The 27475-nt window shown below is 39.2% G+C and overlaps 1 protein-coding gene across 1 annotated transcript in view; it reads right to left on the reverse strand.

Annotated features, from left to right (window-relative positions):
* Positions 1-27475, reverse strand: part of LOC126467803 (Fanconi anemia group I protein-like) — a 269273-nt gene that overhangs the window by 13112 nt on the left and 228686 nt on the right. Inside the window, exons 22-23 of the mRNA XM_050096494.1 lie at positions 25778-25850; positions 17163-17318 (exon numbers count right to left, since the gene is read on the reverse strand). Of these exons, the coding sequence (XP_049952451.1) occupies positions 17163-17318; positions 25778-25850 (229 nt within the window). The remainder of the gene's footprint in view (positions 1-17162; positions 17319-25777; positions 25851-27475) is intronic.

Consider the following 27475-nt stretch of genomic DNA (forward strand, 5'->3'; position numbering starts at 1 on the left):
CTTCTGCATCCCACTGGTTAACACACTTACAGTTTACTTTCCTGAACTCCCATTTAATTTTGTAATACGCAGTGTACAAGTTTTACAGTCATCTCTTTTTCAGATTCTTTGTATGTCTCTATACTTTTTGGTATAAACCCCCCTTCTGATTTCATTTATAAGTGTCTTATATTTCGGTTTTTTCTTTATTTTTTTATCTGGCCCTTTGGTCTTTATTTCCCACTTTCATCAATACCCCAATTATTCCTTCAGTAATCCAATTGCTCTATACACCCTTCATTATTACATTCTGCTCCTCTTCTTTTGAACCACCAACAGCAATTTTTCTTAGCCCAGTGGTCACTGCCTTGAAGAATTACCATTTCATCTCATACTTCTTTTAGTTCTCAGCACCCTACTTCTTTTTATTTTGAATTTCAATCTCCTCTTTATCACAATTAGATTATGATATAAATCCAACATGTTCATGATTATCCTTTCTAGCAAAAAATTATTCTGTCCTATATCTTTGTATAATTATGATTTAGTTTTGATCATAGGCACCCATGACTATCACCCACTTAATATATTTTATCGTTTCCTCAAATATTTACTCTGTCTCATATTACTTGCTGTGTGGCATAGGTATATAAACATGTAAAAGGGGATTTATCAAAGCTAAAATGAAATGCTGAGCTCTGTTTTCAAACAACTTTACAAAAGGAAATACAGGAGTACTGCCACTGTTTAATTCTCATTCCACTGCAAAGATGAGTTATACAGACATAGGCATTGGAAAGAGATGAAATCACTAAACTTGAACAAGGTCCCACAATCTAAATGAATTGTTTTTAAGATTCTATGCAGAATTTGTATCCAAGTTCACCCCTCTATAAAACATAATATTGGCTCATGCTGTACACTGTTGGACATGGTAATGCTGGCTGGTGACGTGGGTCCACAGAGGTCATGAATAAAAATCTGTGCCCTGAGGCAGCACATCGCAAAAAAATAATGCCTGTGCTATGTAGAGTGTGATGTTACAATATGGCATCATGCATAGACTACAAAAGCTTGTAAACATTCACACTGCACACTATTTATTGTAATTGAGCTGGTTCATGGGCGTAATTACTAAGTGACTTGTTTTTGTTTACTTTCTGTGCACTAGACTGGCAATTTGTGTGTGTTCGATCAACCTGTGATGATCCCTTTTTGTTGTTCTGTGTCAAATCAAAGAGGACATTATGATGCATTTAAATTTCCAGAGACTGAAACAGTGAGGAAGACATTGTTATCAAGAATGGACAGCAATAACATTAATCCTCCTTCACATTCAAGGGTGAGGTTTAGTTTTGTTTAAGTTCTTAAAAGAGTTTACTTTTAATGACGAAGACTTTATCATGATTCTTTTTCCTGGCCTGATGACCCCACCCAAACTAGCTTGTTTACATTATGTAAATTCATTAATCCACAGGCGCAAGAAGACATTCATATAAATCTGATAACTGAAAGTCATCAAGTGGGCTCACCAAGAACATAAGCTTTCTTACATTCACATGACCCAACATTTCTTCTTTAGTATTTGTTGCTAATAAAATAAATAGGCTGATGATGTGTGATATAACCGGAATATAAAGCACTTCAATATGGACTGGCTGTAGTATTCAGTTCAGTTTTCTGCTGCAAAAAGATTCAGTGAATCGGCTGTTGAAATACGACAAGAAATTACGTACAAGTCTGTATCCAGTAAATTAAAACTACATTAAGAATAGATACCATATTAGCACATCTCTAATAAATCTGTAGCAACCTAAAGTTCAAAATCCCTCTTAGTAAGTCAGGGCATAACTCTCTTGAGTGAAAAATGCTTCTGATTTTACAAAGCACAAATAACTATTTTTCTTTACAAATAGCAATAGAGTTCCACAAAAGGAAAAACGCATGATTTGGTGAATATAGCAAATGGAAAGACAGGAACTTTTTTATTTTCATGGATTTATATAAATTCCATCAGCAGATACAAATACAAAAAATGTCTGAACACACATTTGTAAAAAAAAAATGCACATGGAACTTACCAGTTCTTTCTGAAATTGTCATAATTCCTGGGTCTGAATTTCAGATAAATGTAAGTGTCTTATGCTTCCCTCATATGTACACAATTATATTATTTGAAAACAACTGTCTGCATGTTTCTGCTAATATGCTGCACATAAGTGGCAATGCTTTACCTTTCTTAATACAGTTTGTTTTTGTGTTTGAATTAATATACTGACTATGAAATAATAGTTGAAACATAAAGATGCAAAAGAGCCTCACAGATATTCCACAAAAAGCACTATCATTTACAACAGTAAACAAAGAGGATACACAATTATTTTTTTATATAGCTACATAAATCCACTACTTTTAGTAATTTATGCTACTTTCTTTCACCATAGCTTCTCTGGAATGTGTGTGTGTGTGTGTGTGTGTGTGTGTGTGTGTGTGTGTGTGTGTGTGTTCAGGGGTCTCTCTCTCTCTGTAGTGAAATTAATACAGCACTCATCAGATTTTTGATCAAGTTATAAAACCATGAACAGTTGTTTTATCACCATTTACAATAACAAATACCTGTAATTTACTAGGGGACAAATTACTTTCTTTCCCCTTCCAGCTGTTTTTAGTTATTCTGTTGAGTTTATTGCAATGATTGATTGGTGTTCACGGCAATTTGCACCATTGTGCTGTTCCCTGTGTTTCACATTTGAGTACATCTCTGTATCAGAGGTGGGTGTCTTCTTGTGTTTTTACAGCAGGCCACTAACTTTGTGTATGCAGGCCAATTACACAGCCATAATACCGACATTACAAGAAAAGGCTCTGATGATCATTCATGGGTAGGGCTAAATCTGTTACAAAGTACAGAAACTTTGCTTACATTATGTGGTTGTGCAGTTCCCATGATTTGTATGTTTTTATTTACAGGTATGCCATGTTCACTTTCAAAATGACAGTGTTCTCTGGGAAATACAAATCTGGGATGAAAGGGTAGGCCAGTAACTACCTGCCCCTTCAAAAATCATCTTTGAACCAAGATGCATTTCCATTTCTATATACATGAAGATTAACAGTTCCCCTGGCCAAAAATAAATAAATAAAATAAAAAATCCACTGCCACCACCATATTTGCACCTGCATTTAAAATATTTACGTGTGATGCTTTACTTTTAGTTTCCTTTTATTTGTATATTACATACTCTGTATAACAGTATTTAACAGCTTTGAACTTCTATTTTTCAAAGTTAGGAAACAGTCACTATTTCTTTTACACTATCTCGCAGTTTTTAATACCTGAGTATAAATCGCTGTGGTAAAAATTACATGCTGACAATATTTAAGCAGCATACCCAAAACATTTGAATCTTTACCTTCCATATTTCCTGAGAAAATTCTCTTATACACGAAAAAAACAAAAGCAATGAAAATGAGTCTCAAAGTTTTTGCTATGTATTTAATGATTCCTGTTCCATGAACTTATTTTTCAATGTCACTAGAAATTCAAAATGTGTGTCAGGCAGACTGGCTTTACAATGTCCATAGCAGCCTATGGTGTCATTTATGGACTGTCTACAAATCAATATGATTTTCCTACAGGCTACAATATTATTTTTATGGTCCATATGCCAATAAAATTCCATTCCTGTGTCCTAACCATTTCCATGAAAAACCTCTTTGTTTGTCCATTGTCATATATTTCAACAGTGAGTGCACTCTACCTTCTAAATAACACCACCAAAAATCATAATTTTCATTTAGTTTTTAAAACACGCTGCACATCAAAGCCTGTAAGCTTCTCTTCAGGTGTTGCATATGTTTACATCTTCGTTGAATTTTTGATCATTGCAGTCCAAATAAGATGCCAGATGCAGGTAAGTATTCACTTTTTTCCACAATTATTTCATGAATCCTTTATTACTATGGTGGGATTTCCACACTTCAGTTGACGTCTTTCTCAACACTGCCATGACAATGCACAAAATTTGTACTCTAACACATCAGTGTCTTACTTTCAGAAGTTGTAGATGACATTATTACAGTTAACGTCAAATTTAGTTTCATTTGTGGAGGAAGACAGGCAAGTTTTTCATCTTTTCATTACCTAATAAACATTTTCTGAATTTGCCTGGCAGTTTCCATTTTTATGATGAAAAATGCAGTGCATTTAATTATGGCATGAATGTAAATATTAGGCTACTCTGCGTCAGTCAGTTACCACCCCTTCATTTGGCATTCACATTCATTGGCTTCACAACTCTCAACTGAATTATCATTTTTAAACCTAACCTACACCTCTGGGGGCTGGGGGTCCAGTCACACATTACACTCTAGCCAAACACGTCAATGCTGCTGCCAGGCAAAATACCAAGTGTAAAAATTGTCTCTCAGCAAATTAGCTTCTTGGCTCATTCCTTTTCCCACAGGTAAGTTATACATTCTTAACATGAGACAAAGTTCATACAATGAAGTATGAACCTCAGTCAACAGATGGCATACAGTGCCGAATATTATAATGTTAAATTGCTACTTGTGACCCAGTTGTGACAGAAATCACAGCCAGAGGTTCTACACCTGTTATTGTGACTTCTCAATCTCTATGGTATGTAAGAGATACACAATTACTTGCCCATCGCTAGAGTGAAAGGCATTACAATAATGAAGAACACATGTAAGCTAACTATACATTACAACTAAAATTGAAACAATGGAAATCACTCATTGTTTCTCTTACTTTTGACAACGTGAGCATTAAGAAAAGAAAACTTTTTCTCTTCATAACTATTCAAGCTAGAGCAGTGGAAATTTCATTTATAACCAGTTATTTGATGCATGATAACTACATCTGAAGGATATAGACCAACATGCAGCTAGCTTATTGACAAAAGTGAATACAACGAAATTTATGAAGTAGACCTGTCAAAACTTTCTGACAACAACAGACATTTACAACTTGAACAAGTGTGACATTTGAACAGACAGGTAGTTTTTTAGTAGGGGCTATATGAACTGTGAAGAACATAACCTTCACCATTTGCCCCCCTCACCTTCTTACGTGTACTGCAATTTAACAGTCGTTCACCAGATGCGTTTCGCATATATTTATAAACCATCTTCTAGGGTCACTGGTCTTTCTTCCTCTTGTTTACATGTTTTGAAGTCCATTATTTTTTCCTGCGCTCTCAGCAGATGCTGGAGATGGGGGAAGGGCAAGGGAGGGAGGGAGGGAGGGAGAGAGGGACAGAAGCAGATTTACCTTTCACAATTTCTCACCTTTCAAAATTTGCCTTTTCTTTTGTGGCAATGGTGATATTTCTCACTTCAGTTTTGTAAATTTCACAAAAACTGTTTTCATGGTACTCGATCTCTAGTTTCACCTGCCCCACACTCCAGCACTTGTTCAATTATGGTTTTCTTTCCCCGATTCCAAACTTTGCTAACAACTAAGGGTAACACAGTGGACTTTCAAACATGTAAACAAGAGGGACAGATCCATCTGGTGAACAACTTAATTTAAATTACAGTAAACTTAAGACAGAAAAATAGATTAAATGCAAAGTTTTAAATAAAATAAAAAAAGACACACACACACATCTAATTAAAAGCGTTTCGTAAATTGCAGTGAGCTTCAGATGTGAAAAACCAATAATAATTGTGACGTAACTGCTGTGGAAGATGGTCATGCAAATGAACATACATCATTTTAAGGAACGATAGGAACATAACAATCAGTCGCAATCTCAACGGTTTTTACTGTTCTTGCATATCCAGATTTCAGCTATAAACAGCCACCTTCAGTGCATTTGAGTAAGTTATCATCCTACAAATTCACAACACTACATGCCATGCCATCAGATGTCTTTACTGGTGTATCGGGAAGCTGCAGTTTCTTCTTCCTGTACTGAAGATGGCTATTTATAGTTAAAATATGGATACACAAGAATAATAAAAAAACGAGTGGAATTGTGACTGATTGCTGTGTTCCAATTAGTCTTTAATTCATTTACAGTTGGTGTGCATATTGGTTCCTTAGGGAAACAAAGTTGGTTAAAATATAATTTTGTTTCAAAACCATTTAATTACTAAGAAATAAGTCACAATCAAACAATTATATCATTTCAAAGTGGAAATGTTGCCATTCCACAAATTATCAGAGGGTTCTAACCAATTTCTTCATGAATTTTTGATTTCTGAGATCCCGTGGTCTAGGGGTAGCATCTTTGATTCATAATCAAAACATCTTTGGTCCCGGGTTCGATCCCCGCCACTGCCTAAATTTTGATAAATAATCAGCATTGGCGGCTGAAGACTTCCAGCATTAGAAGTCAGCCTCATTCTGCCAATGGCCTTGTCAAAGTGGGCGGAGGAGCGGACAGAGGTTCAGGGCACTCTCTTGTCCTAGGGGTGGGAAATTGCCCCTAAAGGCGGAAGAATCAGCAATGATCAACGACGTGAGGATGCAGAAGGCAATGGAAACCACTGCATTAAAGACACGTAATGTGGTTCCACAGGACATGTGGCCTGTAATTGAAGAAGTGTCACGATTATCTCTCCAATGGCAAAAGATTCCGGAATAGTCCCCCATTCGGATCTCTGGGAGGGGACTGCCAAGGGGGAGGTTACCATGAGAAAAAGATTGAATAATCTACGAAAGGATAACGTTCTACGAGTCGGGGCGTGGAATGTCAGAAGCTTGAACGTGGTAGGGAAACTAGAAAATCTGAAAAGGGAAATGCAAAGGCTCAATCTAGATATAGTAGGGGTCAGTGAAGTGAAGTGAAGTGGAAGGAAGACAAGGATTTCTGGTCAGATGAGTATCGGGTAATATCAACAGCAGCAGAAAATGGTATAACAGGTGTAGGATTCGTTATGAATACGAAGGTAGGGGCAGAGGGTGTGTTACTGTGAACAGTTCAGTGACCGGGTTGTTCTAATCAGAATCGACAGCAGACCAACACCGACAATGATAGTTCAGGTATACATGCCGACGTCGTAAGCTGAAGATGAACAGATAGAGAAAGTGTATGAGGATATTGAAAGGGTAATGCAGTATGTAAAGGGGGACGAAAATCTAATAGTCATGGGCAACTGGAATGCAGTTATAGGGGAAGGAGTAGAAGAAAAGGTTACAGGAGAATATGGGCTTGGGACAAGGAATGAAAGAGGAGAAAGACTAATTGAGTTCTGTAACAAGTTTCAGCTAGTAATAGCGAATACCCTGTTCAAGAATCACAAGAGGAGGTATACTTGGAAAAGGCCGGGAGATACGGGAAGATTTCAATTAGATTACATCATGGTCAGACAGGGATTCCCAAATCAGATACTGGATTGTAAGGCGTTCCCAGGAGCAGATATAGACTCAGATCACAATATAGTAGTGATGAAGAGTAGGCTGAAGTTCAAGACATTAGTCAGGAAGAATCAATACGCAAAGAAGTGGGATACGGAAGTACTAAGGAATGACGAGATACGTTTGAAGTTCTCTAACGCTATAGATACAGCAATAAGGAATAGCGCAGTAGGCAGTACAGTTGAAGAGGAATGGACATCTCTAAAAAGGGCAATCACAGAAGTTGGGAAGGAAAACACAGGTACAAAGAAGGTAGCTGCGAAGAAACCATGGGTAACAGAAGAAATACTTCAGTTGATTGATGAAAGGAGGAAGTACAAACATGTTCCGGGAAAATCAGGAATACAGAAATACAACTCGCTGAGGAATGAAATAAATAGGAAGTGCAGGGAAGCTAAGACGAAATGGCTGCAGGCAAAATGTGAAGACATCGAAAAAGATATGATTGTCGGAAGGACAGACTTAGCATACAGGAAAGTCAAAACAACCTTTGGTGACATTAAAAGCAACGGTGGTAACATTAAGAGTGCAACGGGAATTCCACTGTTAAATGCAGAGGAGAGAGCAGATACATGGAAAGAATACATTGAAAGCCTCTATGAGGGCGAGGATTTGTCTGATGTGATAGAAGAAGAAACAGGAGTCGATTTAGAAGAGATAAGGGATCCAGTATTAGAATCGGAATTTAAAAGAGCTTTGGAGGACTTACGGTCAAATATGGCAGAAGGGATAGATAACATTCCATCAGAATTTCTAAAATCATTGGGGGAAGTGGCAACAAAACGACTATTCACGTTGGTGTGTAGAATATATGAGTCTGGCGATATACCATCTTACTTTCGGAAAAGCATCATCCACACAGTTCCGAAGACGGCAAGAGCTGACAAGTGCGAGAATTATCGCACAATCAGCTTAACAGCTCATGCATCGAAGCTGCTTACAAGAATAATATACAGAAGAATGGAAAAGAAAATTGCGAATGTGCTAGGTGACGATCAGTTTGGCTTTAGGAAAAGTAAAGGGACGAGAGAGGCAATTCTGACGTTACAGCTAATAATGGAAGCAAGGCTAAAGAAAAATCAAGACACTTTCATAGGATTTGTCGACCTGGAAAAAGCGTTCGACAATATAAAATGGTGCAAGCTGTTCGAGATTCCGAAAAAAGTAGGGGTAAGCTATAGGGAGAGACGGGTCATATACAATATGTACAACAACCAAGAGGGAATAATAAGAGTGGATGACCAAGAACGAAGTGCTCGTATTAAGAAGGGTGTAAGACAAGGCTGTAGCCTTTCGCCCCTACTCTTCAATCTGTACACCGAGGAAGCAATGATGGAAATAAAAGAAAGGTTCAGGAGTGGAATTAAAATACAAGGTGAAAGGATATCAATGATACGATTCGCTGATGACATTGCTATCCTGAGTGAAAGTGAATAATAATTAAATGATCTGCTGAACGGAATGAACAGTCTAATGAGTACACAGTATGGTTTGAGAGTAAATCGGAGAAAGACGAAGGTAATGAGAAGTAGTAGAAATGAGAACAGCGAGAAATTTAACATCAGGATTGATGGTCACGAAATCAATGAAGTTAAGGAATTCTGCTATCTAGGCAGTAAAATAACCAATGACGGACGGAGCAAGGAGGACATCAAAAGCAGACTCGCTATGGCAAAAAAAGGCATTTCTGGCCAAGAGAAGTCTACTAATATCAAATACCGGCCTTAATTTGAGGAAGAAATTTCTGAGGATGTACGTCTGGAGTACAGCATTGTATGGTAGTGAAACATGGACTGTGGGAAAACCGGAACAGAAGAGAATCGAAGCATTTGAGATGTGGTGCTACAGACGAATGTTGAAAATTAGGTGAACTGATAAGGTAAGGAATGAGGAGGTTCTACGCAGAATTGGAGAGGAAAGGAATATGTGGAAAACACTGATAAGGAGACGGGACAGGATGATAGGACATCTGCTAAGACACGAGGGAATGACTTCCATGGTACTAGAGGGAGCGGTAGAGGGCAAAAACTGTAGAGGAAAGACAGAGATTGGAATACGTCAAGCAAATAATTGAGGAAGTAGGTTGCAAGTGCTACTCTGAGATGAAGAGGTTAGCACAGGAAAGGAATTTGTGGTGGGCCGCATCAAACCAGTCAGTAGACTGATGAAAAAAAAAAAAAAAAAAACCTAAAAGAGCGTGCCAAGGCTGATGACTGTGCAATGGCGTCACAGACCAATGCACAGTTTTTTCTTTTTTTGGTGGTGCTGTTTGTTGAGGTCAGAAGAAAGTACGTCATTCCTTTCTCTAAAAAGTGTAGTAGAAATGATTGACAAAAACTGTTGTCCAATATGATTCGCATGCATCTGTTGTACAATCATAAAGGATATTCCGAAATCAAACATAATGAGGTATCTCAAACAGAATAACCTCCTCCATGCCAACAATCATGGACTTTTCAAACATAACAGCCAGAAAGCATGGATCAAAGAACAGTATTTCCTGATTCTGAAAAATCATTTGACTCCTCTAGTTTCACCTGCCCCACACTCCAGCACTTGTTCAATCATGGGGTTTTTTCTTCCCCCGATTCCAAACTCTGCTAACAACTAAAGGTAACACAGTGGACTTTCAAACATGTAAACAAGAGGGAGAGATCCATCTGGTGAACAACTTAATTTAAATTACAGTAAACGTAAGATGAAAAAATAGATTAAATGTAAAATTGTAAATAAAAAACAAAACACATCTAACTAAAAGCATTTCTTAAATTGCAGTAAGCTTCAGATGCGAAAAGCCAATAATAATTGTAACATAACTGCTGTGGAAGATGGTCATGCAACTCTTATTAACTTAAGTATGATCACTTGGGTATCAAACAAAATTAGCATCCGAGTTGAGGATGTTGTAGTAGATAGGATGCAACTCATTTTGAGCTGAGAGTCTTCAGCAGGATGTGGATGTGTGTTGAGACCCTTGCTGATCATTTTTTCATTATTGATTTTGTAGAAAATAATAGTAGCAGTAACCTCTCTTTGCAAAAGTCAGATTTTGATAATAATTCAATGTTCAGAAAAGAAAGATTGTGCACTTCACAAAATGCAAAAATGTAGTATTCTGACACAAATTTAGAGTCACAATTGAAATCTGTCAGCACATATAATACCTGCGAATAACAATTTTGGATATATGAAATACAGTGATCACATAGGTTCAGTCATTGGCAAATCAGGTGTAGAATATTGCTCATGCGTATGGAACCCATACCATTTGTTTGACTCGCAGATGAGTGTTATGGAAATACTGAGAAACATGAACAGACTGAGAAACATGAACAGACAGACACTTAAAGAAAAGCTGTCATCTAACTTGCAAAAGTCTCTTCAGAAGACACTACCCTAACCAAAAATTGCCCGCTTGGGCAGCAGGTGGCTATACCATGGAGTGGAAGGCAATACCAGAGGGAGTGTAACTGCTGGAAGAGTCTCCAAAGCTGGCAGGCCTCCACAGAGTCTCCACACAAAGCGTGTCTCATCATGTCCTGTGTAGTATCCTGCCCTACCCTTTCCATTTCCTTTCCATAGATGTGTGACAGCAGGCACAGTCCCCTAATGTGGGCAGTGGAAGATTGTTAGTAACCAGGACAACAATCATAAACAAAGGCCTTACATCTGAGGCATGGATAGTGTTATGTAGCTGAGGCGAAAACAAGCTGTCTATGCAGATAGTAAAGCAGCTGAAGGAGAATTAAAAGATGCATTTTATACAGATTAAATGTAGTTCTTAGACAAACTAATAACAGAGACATAAAAAATTCAATGGGAGACTTGAATGCAAAATTTGGCTCAGAAGAGAAGAGCATGAATACATCTTAAGTGTGCGTGGCATTGGGAACAGAAATGCAAATTGTGAACTGCTGATAGATATGTGCATTGAGTCTGGCCTAACCACTGAAGGCACAATGTTTTCACACCACAACTCCACAAGACAACATGGGTCTCACCAGATCATGCTACTGTCAACCAAATAACCATAAGCCATAAGTTTCGGTTCACTCTGCTAAATGTCAAAAATAAGAGAGGAGTGGACATTTAAAGTGACCACGACAGTAGCAAGTAGAACAAAAGCTCTATCACAGAAGCAAAAGTAACTGATGTCGTAAGGTTAAAAACAAACATAGCAAAGAAAGATTTGCCCTTGAAATACCAAACAGATTTCATATCCTCTGTGATGAAAACTATGCAGGAAGCAACTGGAACAAACTGTCCAAACCTTAGGACACTATCTAGATGTTGGAAAGAACATTGTACGATTTATGACACATTAAAGGAAAGAATGTATCTCTGTTGACATGTGGAATGAAATTAAGAGCAGGAAAGAACTAAAACAAAAGTTTAATCTTGGTAAGACAAGAGTGTGGAAGATCAAAATGCATAAAGACTACACGGAGGCAAACGAAAGAGTGAGAATGGGATAAGGCGAGATAAAAAGAAATGGAAAGATGACTCGGCGCAGCACAAGAGGGAGCAACACGGGAGAATACAGGGTGGATAAAAATTGCGTTACAAAATTTTAACCCTGGATAGCTGATGCTAGTAGGAACCAAAATTACAAATGTTGTTTAGGTCAACAACGCACAATTTTTAAACTACACCACATGCTCCAATTGGTCGCACGATTTCTCTGTTGCTGTATGCTCTGAACACTGCATGACCACGAATGCTTTGCCTGCCAGAGATCACGATGCATACGAGGCGGCTTGCACGCTCTGTGGTAGCATGGCAGCCTTCCCCTCTGCAGGCGAATCCACCGAGGTCCCTGACACATCCATTGTAGTTTCATGATAAGGCGTACCAATAACAAACCCATCAACAGCTGTCAGTTTGCATACAGAAAGTCTTTTACAAATTGTGTCGGCCCTGAAAAGGCCCTTTTTTGTAGCTAGGACATTTTTTACTAAAAAGCAGGTGCTCAAACAGGCAACCCTCTGATGCGACACAAGCTTGGTAACGTCGAACAGTGTTTTGCCGAACTCTTTCAAACATTCCTGGCACTGCCATGATGCAACTGGTGGCATGTTGATCCCAATGCCTCTCCGTTTTGGGTGGTTCGCGTCCGGGTGGGTAAACTAGAACCTTGAAGAATCCCCACAGGAGAATATCCAGTGGCGTGAGGTCTGGTGATCGCAGGGGCCATGTCCTACGAGCACCTCTACGAATTACCCGGACGTCAAAGAGTTCATTTACATGTCCGCGCACATCACGACTGTTATAAGCGGGTGCCTCATCATCCTGCAACCACATGCGCGGCTGTATGTCCAGGGGAACATCTCAAGCAGGCCGGGTAGAGTTTCTTGCAGAAAGTTAAGGTAATTTCCCCCGTTAAGTCGAGGAGATAGACAGACCGGCCCAATCAGATGGTCACTCACAATGCCTGCCAAAATGTTGAGCGAAAATCATTCCTTGTGTCTGTGGACATACATGGCTTGAGGATTTCCCCTTTTCCAGTAATGAATGTTTCAAGTGTTGTAAAGGCCATCCCCACGGGAGGTGCACTCGTTGGTAAACAACACAATGGCGGGGAAGTCAGGATCTCGTGCAAAACGTTGCAGAAACCATTGGCAAAACCATAGCCTGTGTTCATAATTTGCCACAGGATGTAGGTCTTGGACAGGGTGGAAACTAAATGTACGCTCGCAGTCATCCCTCAAAACCTCCCACACTAACCGATGAGTGACCCCCATGTCGTGTCCAACCACTTGAAGACTTGTCATAGGTGCTTCCTCGAAGCGCTCGACAACAATCTCTTCAAATGCAGCATCCCATAGTGTTCAAGGTCTTCCAGCATCACCAAGACATCCCACTAATGAGCCTGTTTCGCCAAGCCACCAGTGAATTGCTGTACACATCTGCGAGTGTGGGTGGCCTCTTGCTGGGTACCGTTCCTCATACAACTGTCGAGCTTCATGCGCATTACTGTCGGCTAGTCCGTAAACAAAAACAGTATCTCATTGTTCTTCAAATGAGTACTGTGCCACCATGCTTACTGTATGGCTGAATAGCAGGTGATGTGTGTGTGTGTGTGTGTGTGTGTTCCGAAGCTAAACTTACACGTGAATGCCTCTGACATGAGGAGGAGACAAACAGCAACACCTATTCGACACGTGTGCATATCATGTTGGGGCAGTGCTGGGGCAAGGGACATTTGTATGTGTGAACCAACAACCATAGCACTGCCGGTCAACCGACGAACAGCAACAGGCCAATCCAACAGCCAATCGGAGCACATGGCACCAAGTTTCTGTAGTTTAAAAATGGTGTGTTGTCAACTTAAGTAATTTTGGTTCCTATTGGCATTTATGACACAATTTTTCTCCACCCCGTATAAAGGTGCTAACAATATCACCAAACTGTCCATGAATAACTTTAGACATGAAGGATCAGTATGAGCAAGGATGGGGTAAAGATTACAGTCCAAAAGGCACAGCTACAGAGATGGGAGCAGCATTCGAAGAAGCTGTTAGGCTGTTAAATCATGAAGACAACCAAGAGGTACAGGGGAGATCTGTTCCAGAGGAAGCTGAACCAGATCTAGATATAAATCTGCAGTGTCCCTCAATGGACGAAATTAGGAGTGCTTTCGAAAAGTCAAACATGCAAAGGCTCCACGCCCAGGGAATATAGCACCAGAGCTCTTGAAAGTCAATATCAAAAGTACTGTTAAAATGCTCCACCCCTTGCTGAAGCATATTTGGCTAAAAGAAAAATCACCAAGGCAGTGGAAAAATGGATTGGTAGTTAAGCTCCCAGAAAGAGAAATTTGTCAAATGTCACAACTGGCATGATATTACATTGTTAGTGCCCAATAAGGTCCACAACAGAGTTATTTTAAATAGGATTAAAGATTCACCTGAAAATAGACTGTTTAAAGAACAGGCCAGTTTTTGGGCACAACAAAGTTGTGTTAATGTTATCAGCACTCTTATGACCACATTAGAGTCACCAATGCTTTTTGTACTTGTCCTTGACTCAGTTTTGAGTCACAGCAGGCAGGAGATGAGGGATCCATGAACATGTAGAAGATTTGCATTTCCAAGATGACACAATTGTACTAGCCCAAAGGCTGAAAGATGTGGAAGCTAAATTAACTCATTTAAAAAAGAGAGACTGCTGGCTTCAAGATAAATGTAGATAAAACAAAGAAAATCAGAGTAAATGCTGGAAATATGGAAGTGCTGCTGTTTGTAGGGGAGCAGTAAGTGGAGTTTGTCAAGTTCACTCCTTACCAGGGTAATGTAGTGACAGGTCGTGAAGCCGAAGATGACGTGAAGAACCGCATCCAGAAGGTAAACGCTGTCTTCGAACAACTGTCACAAATATGGAGAAACAAAAACATCACATGCAAAACTAAAATTCATATCTTTAATACAAATGTGAAGACTATTCTTTATGCCAGGGAAAGTTGGAAAATAGACAAGGAGATAACACCACAGTTACAGAGCTTCTTAAATAGGCATCTACAGTGTCCAGAAAAAAATGAGTAATGAGGCTTTCTGGGAAGGGGGGGGACACAGAACATACAGAAGAACAGATATGTGAGACATGAGACAAAGTGGAGATGGCGGAGGCACACCTTGAGAAATCCAAGACAGAGATGGGTAGCAAGTTCTCTGTATACCCTATTCCATCATAGTGGCCAAAGGAATTAACTGAGTATCTTGTGAAAGCCTACTTACAAAGTTTCAAAAACTAGTACTGAGTGAGGAATTCACAAACATACCACAGCCCCTTGTGTACTGGTCCTGTAGCAACCATAAATACAAAATTAGGATAATCACAATATACAGAGAGGCTTTTAAACATCATTCTTCCCACTCCCTTTGTGAGAGGAATGGGAAGAAGCCCTAACCACAGTACAATGGCGCTACTTTGTATTGTGCACTTCACAGCCTCATGCAGAATATGGTTACAAACAAATTAAGAACAGAAAAATGTTACTGACTGGCAATGATTTTGGTATAGTGTCCTTCATCTGCAGTACAGCTATCTGTGACCAATGCAGTCTTGATGACAAGACTGTTTACTACTTTTTGTAGTGGGCAATACTACAATAATTCTCTGCTAGTCAGATAGAGGCCCTACAGGATGTACATAAAGTCTAGGAACACTTTCAATTATTTATTGCACAAGAACCAAACATTGTACAGATATCATACATATGTCATTTTGAAGAGAAACCCTGAGGTTTTTTTTTCCCCCACGTATACCACCACAGTTTGGTAATTTACCGATAGTCAGCGCTCATCGCAAACATGGTGATTTCAAGTGTGGAGCGAGCTTTGTGTGTGTTGGAGTTTGACAAAAACAAGTGTGCTACAGGTGTCAGTGGATATTTAGAACTAAGTTGGTAAGAAGCCACCCACAAGGAAGGCCATTTACCAATGGGACAACAAATTCGTTACAATGGGTTGCCTGTGCCCGGCAAAGAGAAGTGGACATCCCCGTGTGAGTGAAGTGAATGTGAAGCGTGTATGAGAGACATTCATAAGGAGTCCAAAAAAATCGGTGTGTTGTGCATCCCGTGAACTCTAAATGGCTCCAATGACAGTGTGGAAAGTCCTGTGACAGAAGCTGTATATGAAACCATTCAAATCAGAGCCAGTGCAGAAGCACAATGACAACTACAAATACAAGCGTTTTGAGTTTTGTTCTTAGTTGCAACGATTGAATGATGATGAGGATGGCGCTGATCACTTAACTTTTAGTGAAAAGGCCACTTTTCACATTCATGGGAAAGTGAGCAGGCGCAATTGTCGAATCTGGGGTACAAAGCATCCACACGAATGCATTGAATTTGAGCGTGATTCCCCAAAAACAAATGTCTTTTATGCCTTGTCACATCGAAAACTGTACAGGCCATTCTTCTTTCGCAAGAGCGTGTCACTGGATATTCCTACTTGGACATGTTGCAGCAATGGCTGATGCCTCACATTCAACCGGACTCTCCATCGTTCAGGAGAATGGGGCTCCACCCCATTTTGCTGCATCGATGGATTGGCCATGGTACAGAAGGGGACGGCTGTTTCATGAAATGGCCTCTCGATTGCCAGATCTCACTAACTTTTTTCTGTGGAGACACATTAAAGATCTGGTGTACATACCACCTCTACCACATGATGTAGCAGAGCTCCGGGAGAGAATACTGGACACGACTGCCACAGTCGACGATGTCATGCTGGGACGGGTACGGCAAGAATTCGATTGCCGTATTGACGTCTGCCAGGTCACTCGTGGTTCGCATATTGAATGTTTGTAACAAAAACTTTCAGAGCTTCTCTTCAAAATGCAATATGTCTGACATCTGTACATCTGTGCAATAAATAATTGAAAATGTTCCCGGACTTTACATACACCCTGTATTTTGAAGCAAATCACAAGTAGATTTTACCCCCTTTACAAATCCAGTATGATTAAGTGAGTATGAGATTCCAAGCTCTAAAAAAAAAAAAAAAAAAAAAAAAAAAAAAAAAAAAAAAAAAAAAACCGGGAGTAGATCGTGTAAAGTTTCAAAATATAGTAAAATTAGAAGGGCTGCAATTTGATGGTGTCCCTTTATTTTAGAAAAAAATGGGGCGAGGTGGAATTTTAGGACTTTCACTCTAAATTCAAATTTTGTAGATCGAAACGGTTAAGACAGGAGAGTTTTTATCAGTTTGATTATACTTCTGCTATCACAATTTGCTCCTTTTTTATTTTAAGGATTAAAATGTGCAAATGACCAATGCAAAGTATTTACCTTAGTTTTTGAGGAGAGCTTTATTATTAGTTGTTCAAACTGCTCTCTCTCAAACAGTAAACTCGTCCTGGATTTAGCCCCTTTTAAAACCTTGGATTTAAGTGCAAAGTTGTTAGCCTTTTTGTTTTTCTTTCCTCCTTCTTCTCCTTCCATTTCCTGCAAAAAACAGATATTTTATGCAGATAATATTGCCAGAAGTATACACATAATCAGTACGCAGCATGCAGGAAATGATTTAAGCTTTTGGAAACAGAGAAATGATGTTGAGTGGGTGGGCAGAAAAAGAAGAGGACACGATCTGAGGAAGATTGTTTGTGGAAAAAATGTAGACATTTAATGTATACAGCCTACGATTTAACACATCTATTACAATCTCAAATTACTTTTACTTTATCTAAAGATTTAGGTACTTTGCATTTCAATGTAGCATTTGATAAACAATACTCTTGTGTAGTGACCGTTTTCTACAAATTAACACTGCAAGATATTTAGGTCTGTTATTTAAAAAATTATCACAACATGTAGTGTGTGTGTGTGTGTGTGTGTGTGTGTGTGTGTGTGTGTGTGTGTGTGTGTGTGTGTAAATTATGCGGCAGAACTGCTGGTCAGAACTTAGCTTCAATACATGGAATGTATTGTACTGCCAACAGACACACTGGCATTTAATTTCCTTTAAAAATATATCTAACAGCACTCTGAATCCCATTTACTATAAAGGAGGTGAGGGTAAGATGGAACAAAAGAAAGAAGAAAATATGAGATAGTGCCCAAGAAAAATATCTTCTACTTTTATTACAAGGAGAAAGCTCTTTTAGTTTAGAAGATCAGTAGTTGAAATAATATTATTAACAGCAAAGCAAATTCGTATTATGTCTCACCAGAAATAGCAAAAAACATTCATTATGGCCAAAATCTAAACACTCCAAGAATAACGCAAGTAAGGTACGATGAATTCTTAAACAAGAAATAAATAATAATGACAAAGAGAGAGCAGTTTCTTGTTAATGAATGTCTGGCCATTAAAACTGCACTGCCAGGAAGGACAGCAAATAATGAAATTTTATTTATTGTACATACATAATATTTAGGAAGAATGCATAATTAAATGTGTAGGTAATCAAAGAGTACACAAGGTGTACAATTTAGTAGACAGGGCTGCAACTACCAGAAGCAATAATGGCTCTAACCCATTTACGCATAAAGTTGAACTGAGCCTGAATGACAGATACGGGTACACACATCATGTCGCTTTAACTCTTAACCTAGAGTTCATAAATCAAAATGCTTGGATGTAGGACACAGTCCCTGGTTTTAACACATAAAAATTGTAATTTCTGTTGCCCAAGTTACCAGCTATATGACCTAGAAGTAATTAAGTTGTGTATCCAACAGCAACGCATAGCATCCATACCAGAAACTGAACCAGTATGACGATGATGAAAGCAATATGGCACTGTTAGCTCTCCACGGCACCAGTCTTGTGACCAATGTTGCCACTGTAGGTGCACCTCTCTCTGATGAAAGCTACATTAATGCTGATAGTCCATGGCACTCCACACACTATCGGGTCTATCGCACTTTCATGTGGATGACTGTCTTGTTGCAAATAAGCCTGTTTCCTGACTCAAGGTAAGTGAAAATCATGCATACCAAAGTGAACATTATATCAATATTATCACGCACTTTTTGTATGGGGCTGTCGAAATCCAGAAGCCACTCATCCTGTATTCGTAAGACAGCCATCGTATTTTGATTGATCATGGAACAAAATCTGCAGTCCCGATAGACTACTATTCTGAAATTATTGAATTCCAATGTGCTGGTAGATATTTCTCTTTCTTACAAGAAATGTAAAACGATTTTCTCACATATAAAGAACATTCAAATAAGATTTCTGAATGTGTAATTTCTGTGTAATTTTACTTTATATACAGAATGTAGATGGAGTTACTTCTACCTACTATGTCTGTTGTGTATCCAAACTTCATGCCCAATTAATGTTTAGTGTATGTCCCCTTCATGTTATTCCAAATTTAATGACCAGCAGTGTCGCTGCAGCAATGGTCTGTGGGTGCTTCACATGGAAACAGTAATATGCTGAATATCTGGTTAAGACATTCAGCATACGGTCCACAAGCATATCTTCTACTTGTATCTTCCCTGCTCTTCATTCACTAACCATTATACCACCCCTGGATGGAACAACTCAGCTACATCTTTAACAAATTCTTTGAGAAAACACACACACACACACACACACACACACACACACACACACACACACACACCTGAAGTTGTTCCCTATGATTTAATAACATACAGAAAATCTTGTGAATAAAGGAATGCGTAATCATTAATAAGAACAATTTGAATCTGGAGGTCAACATTGCATATTCAGAAGCACACGACATTGGTTTTCTAGATTAGAAACTAAAGTATTTCTCCAGAATCAGTCATAACCATGTACCACAATTGCCATGGCTGATTTTGACATACAAAACATTACATTTGAAATTAATCTGCTTATATCACTGGAAAAATCACAATTTTAATGACTCTTAACATCAACTATGATCATTATGTTGACCAAGAACTGGAGACAGCAAAGTACAGAACGTGAGGAGTTGTACCGAATCTAGAGGAGTTAATGTTCCCTCATTTCAATTTAATTTTATCCGTGTGGTGTTGTCTATAAATGTGACCCGTCATTTCTCTTGTAGTGTTATAACAGAATAAGTGCCATTAAAACTATTAAACGTTAGTACTTCAAAGAAATGTTATCAAACATTCATCAGAAACCTCTCATTCTTATATGAATCAACCTTCAAGTGTCTTAAGGAAAACGCGGATTCAGTGTAGAAAATATATTTACGTTGGGATTGGGCTTACCACAATCACTAAATATAGATTTCTATTTCTATATCAAAATTTCTACATGGAGTGAGAACTGAAAATAAGACAATAATGGCTCTAGCACTATGTTCTTTTATCCTCATTTTTTTATATCCTTGAGAAGAATAAACTACAGCTGAGCTTCAGACATTTTCAACCAGCAATATTTTACATAAAATCAAAACAAGAGCCAATGCTTCTTCAGTTACTGTATATTTCCAATTATAATACAAGCTTTCTACCCAAATTTGTCATTCAGAAAATACAGGGTCAACTTACAATTTGCTGACTACACTATTGGTGCCAGAGGTCAACATTTTTACAATTGTCAAATAGACTAATGTAAGGGTCAACTTACATTTAAAGCCGAAGCATGACAAATTGCAGCCACTTGCATTACTGTCACATTCTCACATCCAACAGACGCAAAATCTACTACGTGAAGCTATCATCCCATTAATTACGCACAACTGACGTGCTGTCAACCTTTGAGCCTTAAGAGACAAATCACTATGACTGGCAGTCTAGACTTTAGTCCAGGAGACAAAACAATGCTAACAGAATACCATCACAAAGAACATTTGAAATGTGACACAAAAAACAAGACATGAGCTACAATAATGATGCTAAAGCTGCTACTGCTCTACAAACTGTTAATCTTTAAGGTTGGTTACAGTGTTTATCCAAAGTTGTACAATTTCTGCCAATTCAGCTGTGGGGAGCTGGAAGCTAATGAATTGTGTCACATTCTGATCAGTGATGAACTGTGGTTTTTGTACCACCCCAGAAGACCATCGTCGGTGAATACAGTGGCAAAAATGGGGAGAGGTCCCATTCTTCCAATGTTTATGAGAGGTGCAGCAGTGTTACTCCTAGCATCACGGCATAAGGAACCATCAGGTACGAATTTACGTTACAGCTGGTAACGAATTAAGGAACTCTGACAGCGCAGTAGTACACCATGGGCATCAAATGCCCTCAGATGTTACCTCTCCTGCAGCATCATTAGGGTGCCATTTTATGACAGGACAATGCTCATACACACACGGCACATACATCTACATCTACATTATTACTCCGCAATTCACATTTAAGTGCTTGGCAGAGGGTTCATCGAACCACAATCATACTATCTCTCTACCATTCCACTCCCGAACAGCGCGCGGGAAAAACGAACACCTAAACCTTTCTGTTCGAGCTCTGATTTCTCTTATTTTATTTTGATGATCATTCCTACCTATGTAGGTTGTGCTCAACAAAATATTTTCGCATTCGGAAGAGAAAGTTGGTGACTGAAATTTTGTAAATAGATCTCGCCGCGACGAAAAATGTCTTTGCTGTAATGACTTCCATCCCAAATTCGCGTATCATATCTGCCACACTCTCTCCCCTATTACGTGATAATACAAAACGAGCTGCCCTTTTTTGCAAACTTTCGATGTCCTCCGTCAATCCCACACCGCGCAGCAATATTCTAACAGAGGACGAACGAGTGTAGTGTGAGCTAAGCTGTCTCTTTAGTAGACTTGTTGCATCTTGTAAGTGTCCTGCCAATGAAACGCAACCTTTGGCTCACCTTCCCCACAATATTATCTATGTGGTCTTTCCAACTGAAGTTGTTCGTAATTTTAACACCCAGGTACTTAGTTGAATTTACAGCCTTGAGAATTGTACTATTTATCGAGTAATCGAATTCCAACGGATTTCTTTTGGAACTCATGTGGATCACCTCACACTTTTCGTTATTTAGCGTCAACTGCCACCTGCCACACCATACAACAATCTTTTCTAAATCGCTTTGCAACTGATACTGGTCTTCGGATGACCTTACTAGACTGTAAATTACAGCATCATCTGCGAACAACCTAAGAGAACTGCTCAGATTGTCACCCAGGTCATTTATATAGATCAGGAACAGCAGAGGTCCCAGGACGCTTCCCTGGGGAACACCTGATATCACTTCAGTTTTACTCGATGATTTGCCGTCTATTACTACGAACTGCGACCTTCCTGACAGGAAATCACGAATCCAGTCGTACAACTGAGACGATACCCCATAGGCCCGCAGCTTGATTAGAAGTCGCTTGTGAGGAACAGTGTCAAAAGCTTTCCGGAAATCTAGAAATACGGAATCAACTTGAGATCCCCTGTCGATAGTGGCCATTACTTCGTGTGAATAAAGAGCTAGCTGCGTTGCACAAGAACGATGTTTTCTGAAACCATGCTCATTACGTATCGTACTTCTATGAACTGTGTGTGTAGTGTTGAATTACTCCCATGGCCAGCAAGAATCCCAGATCTGTATCCAATAGAACATGTGTATGACAGTTCAGGTATCAACTCATATTGCCAGTATCCAGGAGCAGTTACAACATTTATGGGCAAGCTTGCTGCAGGAGAGGATAGAAAGGTTTTATGACACCCTTCCCAACCAAATCAGTGCATCCATCCAGGCCAGAGATGGTGAAATGTTGTAGTGATAAGTGGGCTCATACTGCCAAGTTGTTTGTAAATTTGACTCGATTTTGTAGTCACGGCTACAACATCACATAGCCTATCAACCTTTGATGTTTCATTTCATTCCCCCACCGCCCAGCTGGTTCTACAAAGCCAATGGGAGAGCAGTGGGCAGGTGGTATTTTCGGAAGAAAGAGACACTGTAACATTCTCATGTCAGTACAGAACCAAAACCCGATATGTATTCAGAAAGAAAGATCTGTGTTCTCAGGTCTCACTGTAAAGATTACCTCATAAATAGCACCATATTTGGAAGCAACAGCAAAATATCTGTGACAACAAAGCTGTAAAACGCCAATTAATCGTTAGTCAATACACAGTATTACTAGGATGGTGGTGATGACTAAAAACAGTGATGCCACAGACTACAGGATTTTATTTCTCCAAGTATTATTAAAATAAAGACATTCAATGAACAGCTTAAGTATAGGATAGGTATAATGTTAAGTTTTTGGCAGATACTTTACATCAATAAAACAGGGGGGGGGGGGGGGGAGAAAGAAAGAAAGAGAGAGAGAGAGAGGAGGAGGTTCATTTTATATTCAGGGTCATCTTATACTCAGGTAAATATGATAAGTCACAAATGCCAGAGCACTGCATATGACTTTAAATTTTACATCCATGAGTTTCTAGAAGGTGGCAGCATGCCAATTAATCGTTAGTCGATACACAGTATTACAGTAGGCTACAAGGCAGGTATTTGAATTTGCAGTGTATTCTGTTTTCTGGGCATTAGACTGATGTTCTCTCCAGCAGATGAAACTTCAGTCACAGAATATCCCTTGGACCATGGCCTAATGTCCACAAAACAAAATTCAGCAAAGATAAAGAGTATTCACCAACAAACATTTAGTAAACAGCTATCATTGCAAGATGGCATGTGTGCTACAGGTGTTTACCTGAATGGAACAGTGTTAAGTTTTGTGATTTTTATGGGCCGAGGGATTGTCTACAAAGTTCAGTGTGAAATGCGTCTCACATATGGTGAGAACTGTATTTACTGGAAACATGTTATTCAGCTGGATACAGGAAGTCAACAAAAGCCAAGAAAGTATCACAAACAAGGAATGAGCCCTGGATAATCAGAGGGTTTTTCCAGTGATGCCTCATTATAACACGTGGAAGAAATGATTCACGAATGTTATTGTGCGACAATATATGACATGGCACATGGTCCCCAAGGCACAATGCACAACATAAATTGCCGCCAGCAATTGAATTTTCATAAAGTTTGTGAACATTGAATTCACCACTGATTGACTACAGAACAAAACTAGAACTGACTGGGCCTATGCATGCAGTACCTCATTGATTACATTCAAAAAGGGGAGGGTTTCTTAATGCAGTCCTTTACAGTGGATGAGTCATAGGTTCACCATTATCAATCTGTGTTAAAGCAAATCTCCAAATTTTATCTGAGCACCACGACTATGTAGCGGTTTTTACGGATGGGTCGAAACAAGGGGATTCCGTTGGCTGCTCCGTTGTTTTTCCGGATCGTGTCCTTAAGGTCCGACTGCCTCCGCCTTTCACGGTCTTTGATGCAGAATTGTCTGCGATCTTGCGGGCGCTGGAGGAGATGAGACATTCTTCCTCTCCTAAATTTCTTGTCTGTTCCGATTCCCTCAGTGCCCTTCAATCATTGCACCATTTGTATCCGGCAGTTACAGTAGTCCAGACCACCCAGGATGCCCTCCTCCGACTACAGCGACTGGGGAAGGTTGTAGCTTTCTGCTGGGTTCCGGGGCATGTTGGCATTGCTGGGAATGAAGGGGCAGATCTCGCAGCCAAGGAGGCGTGTCTCGCCCCACAAGTATCTCAGTGTGCTATCCCCTTGCACGCACTCACCTCGCTGTTGAGCTCACGGGTCATGCGTCGGTGGGAGGACGAGTGGCTGGACGTGACTGACAATAAGCTCCGTCTAGTCAAGCCCACAACGCGTGTGTGGTGTACTTCCTTTCAGCCCCATCGACGGGACGAGGTTCTCCTCACTCGGCTTCGAATAGGCCACAGCCCTATGACGCATGGCTTCCTGCTCCGGCGGGAGGACCCTCCACTGTGTGGTGCTTGCGGCGTCCAGGTCACTGTGCGCCACGTTTTATTGGATTGCGTTTTATTTTCTGACCAGCGGGCCGCGGCTGCCTTGCCAGCGGACCTGCCAACTCTTTTAGGCAACACTCGGACGAATGTGGTTAAAGTTTTAAAGTTCTGTGCCATGTCGAATGTTTTTACAAAGATTTTAGGGAGGGGATTTTAACTTGTTTCCTGTGTGACAAGCTCGCCCATATTTTATGTAAGTGGCCAGACACTGACGGTTTCCTATGTCATTCTTGTCGCTATGTTATCCCTTACCTTAGGTTTTACCTTCTCAGGTCGTATTTTCCCTCTTTTCCTGCTTTGAGTGTGTTTTTCAGTTTTATTAGGTCTCTCCACATTCGTTCCTTTTACTGTGTGTCAGGGCGCTGATGACCTCGATGTTGAGCGCCCATAAACCCCAACACACACACACACACACACACACAAATCTCCAAGGAATGGAAGCTTACCTTCTCCACATGAAAAAAGTAAATTGAAGATGGTTCCACAAGATTAAGATGGCTGTATATTGAGACAAGGAGAGTGTATTGTTGCTAAAATTCCAGTCTGAAGGTGAGGCTGTTATTGATTCAGATTACTGCATCACTCTGGACAACTGGCAGTGGGTGTGATTCTTATGGATGACACACACATAAGTTATTGCAAAAATTTAATTGGGACTGCTTGGAAAATACACTGTTCAGTTTCGTTTTAGCTGTCAGTGATTTTCATCTGTTTCACCATCTTAAAAATCATCTGACTGTGCAGCACTTTGAAGACAGTGAAGATGTAGTCTGAGATGTTACTTGCTGGAGATGACAGCTGCCTTTTTTTTTTTTTTTTTTTCGGTTTTGTCAAATGCAGCAGGAGAAGTGCTTAAATTTATTGGGGGAATATGTGGAAAGGCAAAAATAAATTTAAGCCTGGTACATGCTGTATTCATGTCACTACCTCATTTTGCGATTTCACCGAGTTCTCTGATAACTTACAATTTTCTTTCTGTTTATTCTTCAATGGTATTGGATATTTATACTTCGATACTTCATTTAATTTCTTAATTTATGCTCTTTAAGTATGAATAATCGATGCTTCAGAAGCTCAAAATACAACAAAATTAAATTTGACATTACCTCAACATGTGATATAAGGGCGTCGTAGTTTCTGGCTAAATGCCTGCCTGCCAAAGTAATTACTTGAGTGAATCTGGAAATATTCAGAAAGAAAGAATTTTAAAATATAGTTGTTTCATATCTTCAACTGTACATAACATCATCAAACAAAAAATAAAAAATTGTTAATAGTAACTCATCAAAGTAAATTGGGAATGAAAGATAAAACTAATTATTGAGTTACAGTATGCATTCTACAGATATAAAGCAAAAGTCAAACATCCAAATTCTGGATTCATAAATTTCTGTACACACATCAGAATTACTACACACTATACTTGAATACATTTTTGTGAAATTTGTATCAGAGTTTAGAATTACGATAATGCTTATATAATATTCTCACTCCTGGACAGTCACGAAGACACATGGAGTTTTACAGCAATGGAAAGTTCTGGTAGAACATAAATTATTTAAGAGTAAAGGTAACAACTCACCAAATAGCAGCGACATTGACATGTTGACTGACACACAAACAATATTGGAAACTTCACTAGCTTTTGTAGCACGAATCCTATTTTGGGCAAGAGTGTACACACACACACACACACACACACACACACACACACACACACACACACACACACACAAGCCATTCAGTTTCATTTCATCTCAGTTAGTTGCTTTATGAATGGAGCATTATAGTCTCATGAATGATAAAGACCTAATCTTAATTTCTACCACACTGTGTGGGTATGGGCAGAAGCTAACTCAGAATTGTCTAGAACTATCTGACAGACTCTGTCTTGTTTATACTTGTTATGCTTTTAGTTTACAGTCCTGGCATTTGCTTTATGGTCAAGCGAAACCTCACAAAAGCCTTTGCCATTTTTGCAGCTATTTTTATTTTATTTCTAGAACTATATACCCCAAACAAAAATGTAAGAAAGCCTAGTATTTTGAAGTACATGTGTGTAACACTTAGTACTGCCATTACACACGTTTACTTTTATACGTATCTATTGGCAGAACTAAATATTTCATCTCCTGAATATAAAGTAACAAACAAAGTAACAAACAGCAATTCATTCTCATAATCATATAGCTTTTCAAATGCATTTTTCTTTTCCTACAATTAACTGTGTGTATTTTCAGCCTATTACTTGTTTGACATTACACCACATCAAACGCACTGTCATTCATCAGACAGCTACGTTGTGTGACCAGATTTCCCATTCCACTTGATGCACATAGACTCTTCTGTAGACTACCACTGTCATGTTTTGGATTACTTGAATTGTCAGAATGTATTCAGTTTCATGCAACTTGGTTCGTGTGCTGCAACTCCTGCATGGAATATTATACATGCAATCAGTTATGGTTTAATGGTACTAATACTATTATTACTTCTGGTGTTAACAGAAAGCATACAGTCATGAACTTATTGGTAAGGCTTACATCACACATTCAATTTATCCACTCTATTCTTGGTTTCCTCTTCAGCGTAAAGATTTCAGTATCATACCTCTGGTGTTTTCATTTTATCACATGGGAACTGTATAATGGACAGTCTTTTAGAGCAACTCGTTAGTAACTTTTCATCCAAACTCAGGTCTTTTGTTTACATTTTCGAAGTTTGAACATAGATATAATATAAGGGGGGAAAAACTGACACTGTTTGTGGAATATGTATGACAATCCAATACTCAGTGATGACAA

The sequence above is a fragment of the Schistocerca serialis genome, chromosome 1 (genome assembly GCF_023864345.2).
Source record: "Schistocerca serialis cubense isolate TAMUIC-IGC-003099 chromosome 1, iqSchSeri2.2, whole genome shotgun sequence".
In the NCBI taxonomy this organism is placed as follows: domain Eukaryota; kingdom Metazoa; phylum Arthropoda; class Insecta; order Orthoptera; family Acrididae; genus Schistocerca; species Schistocerca serialis.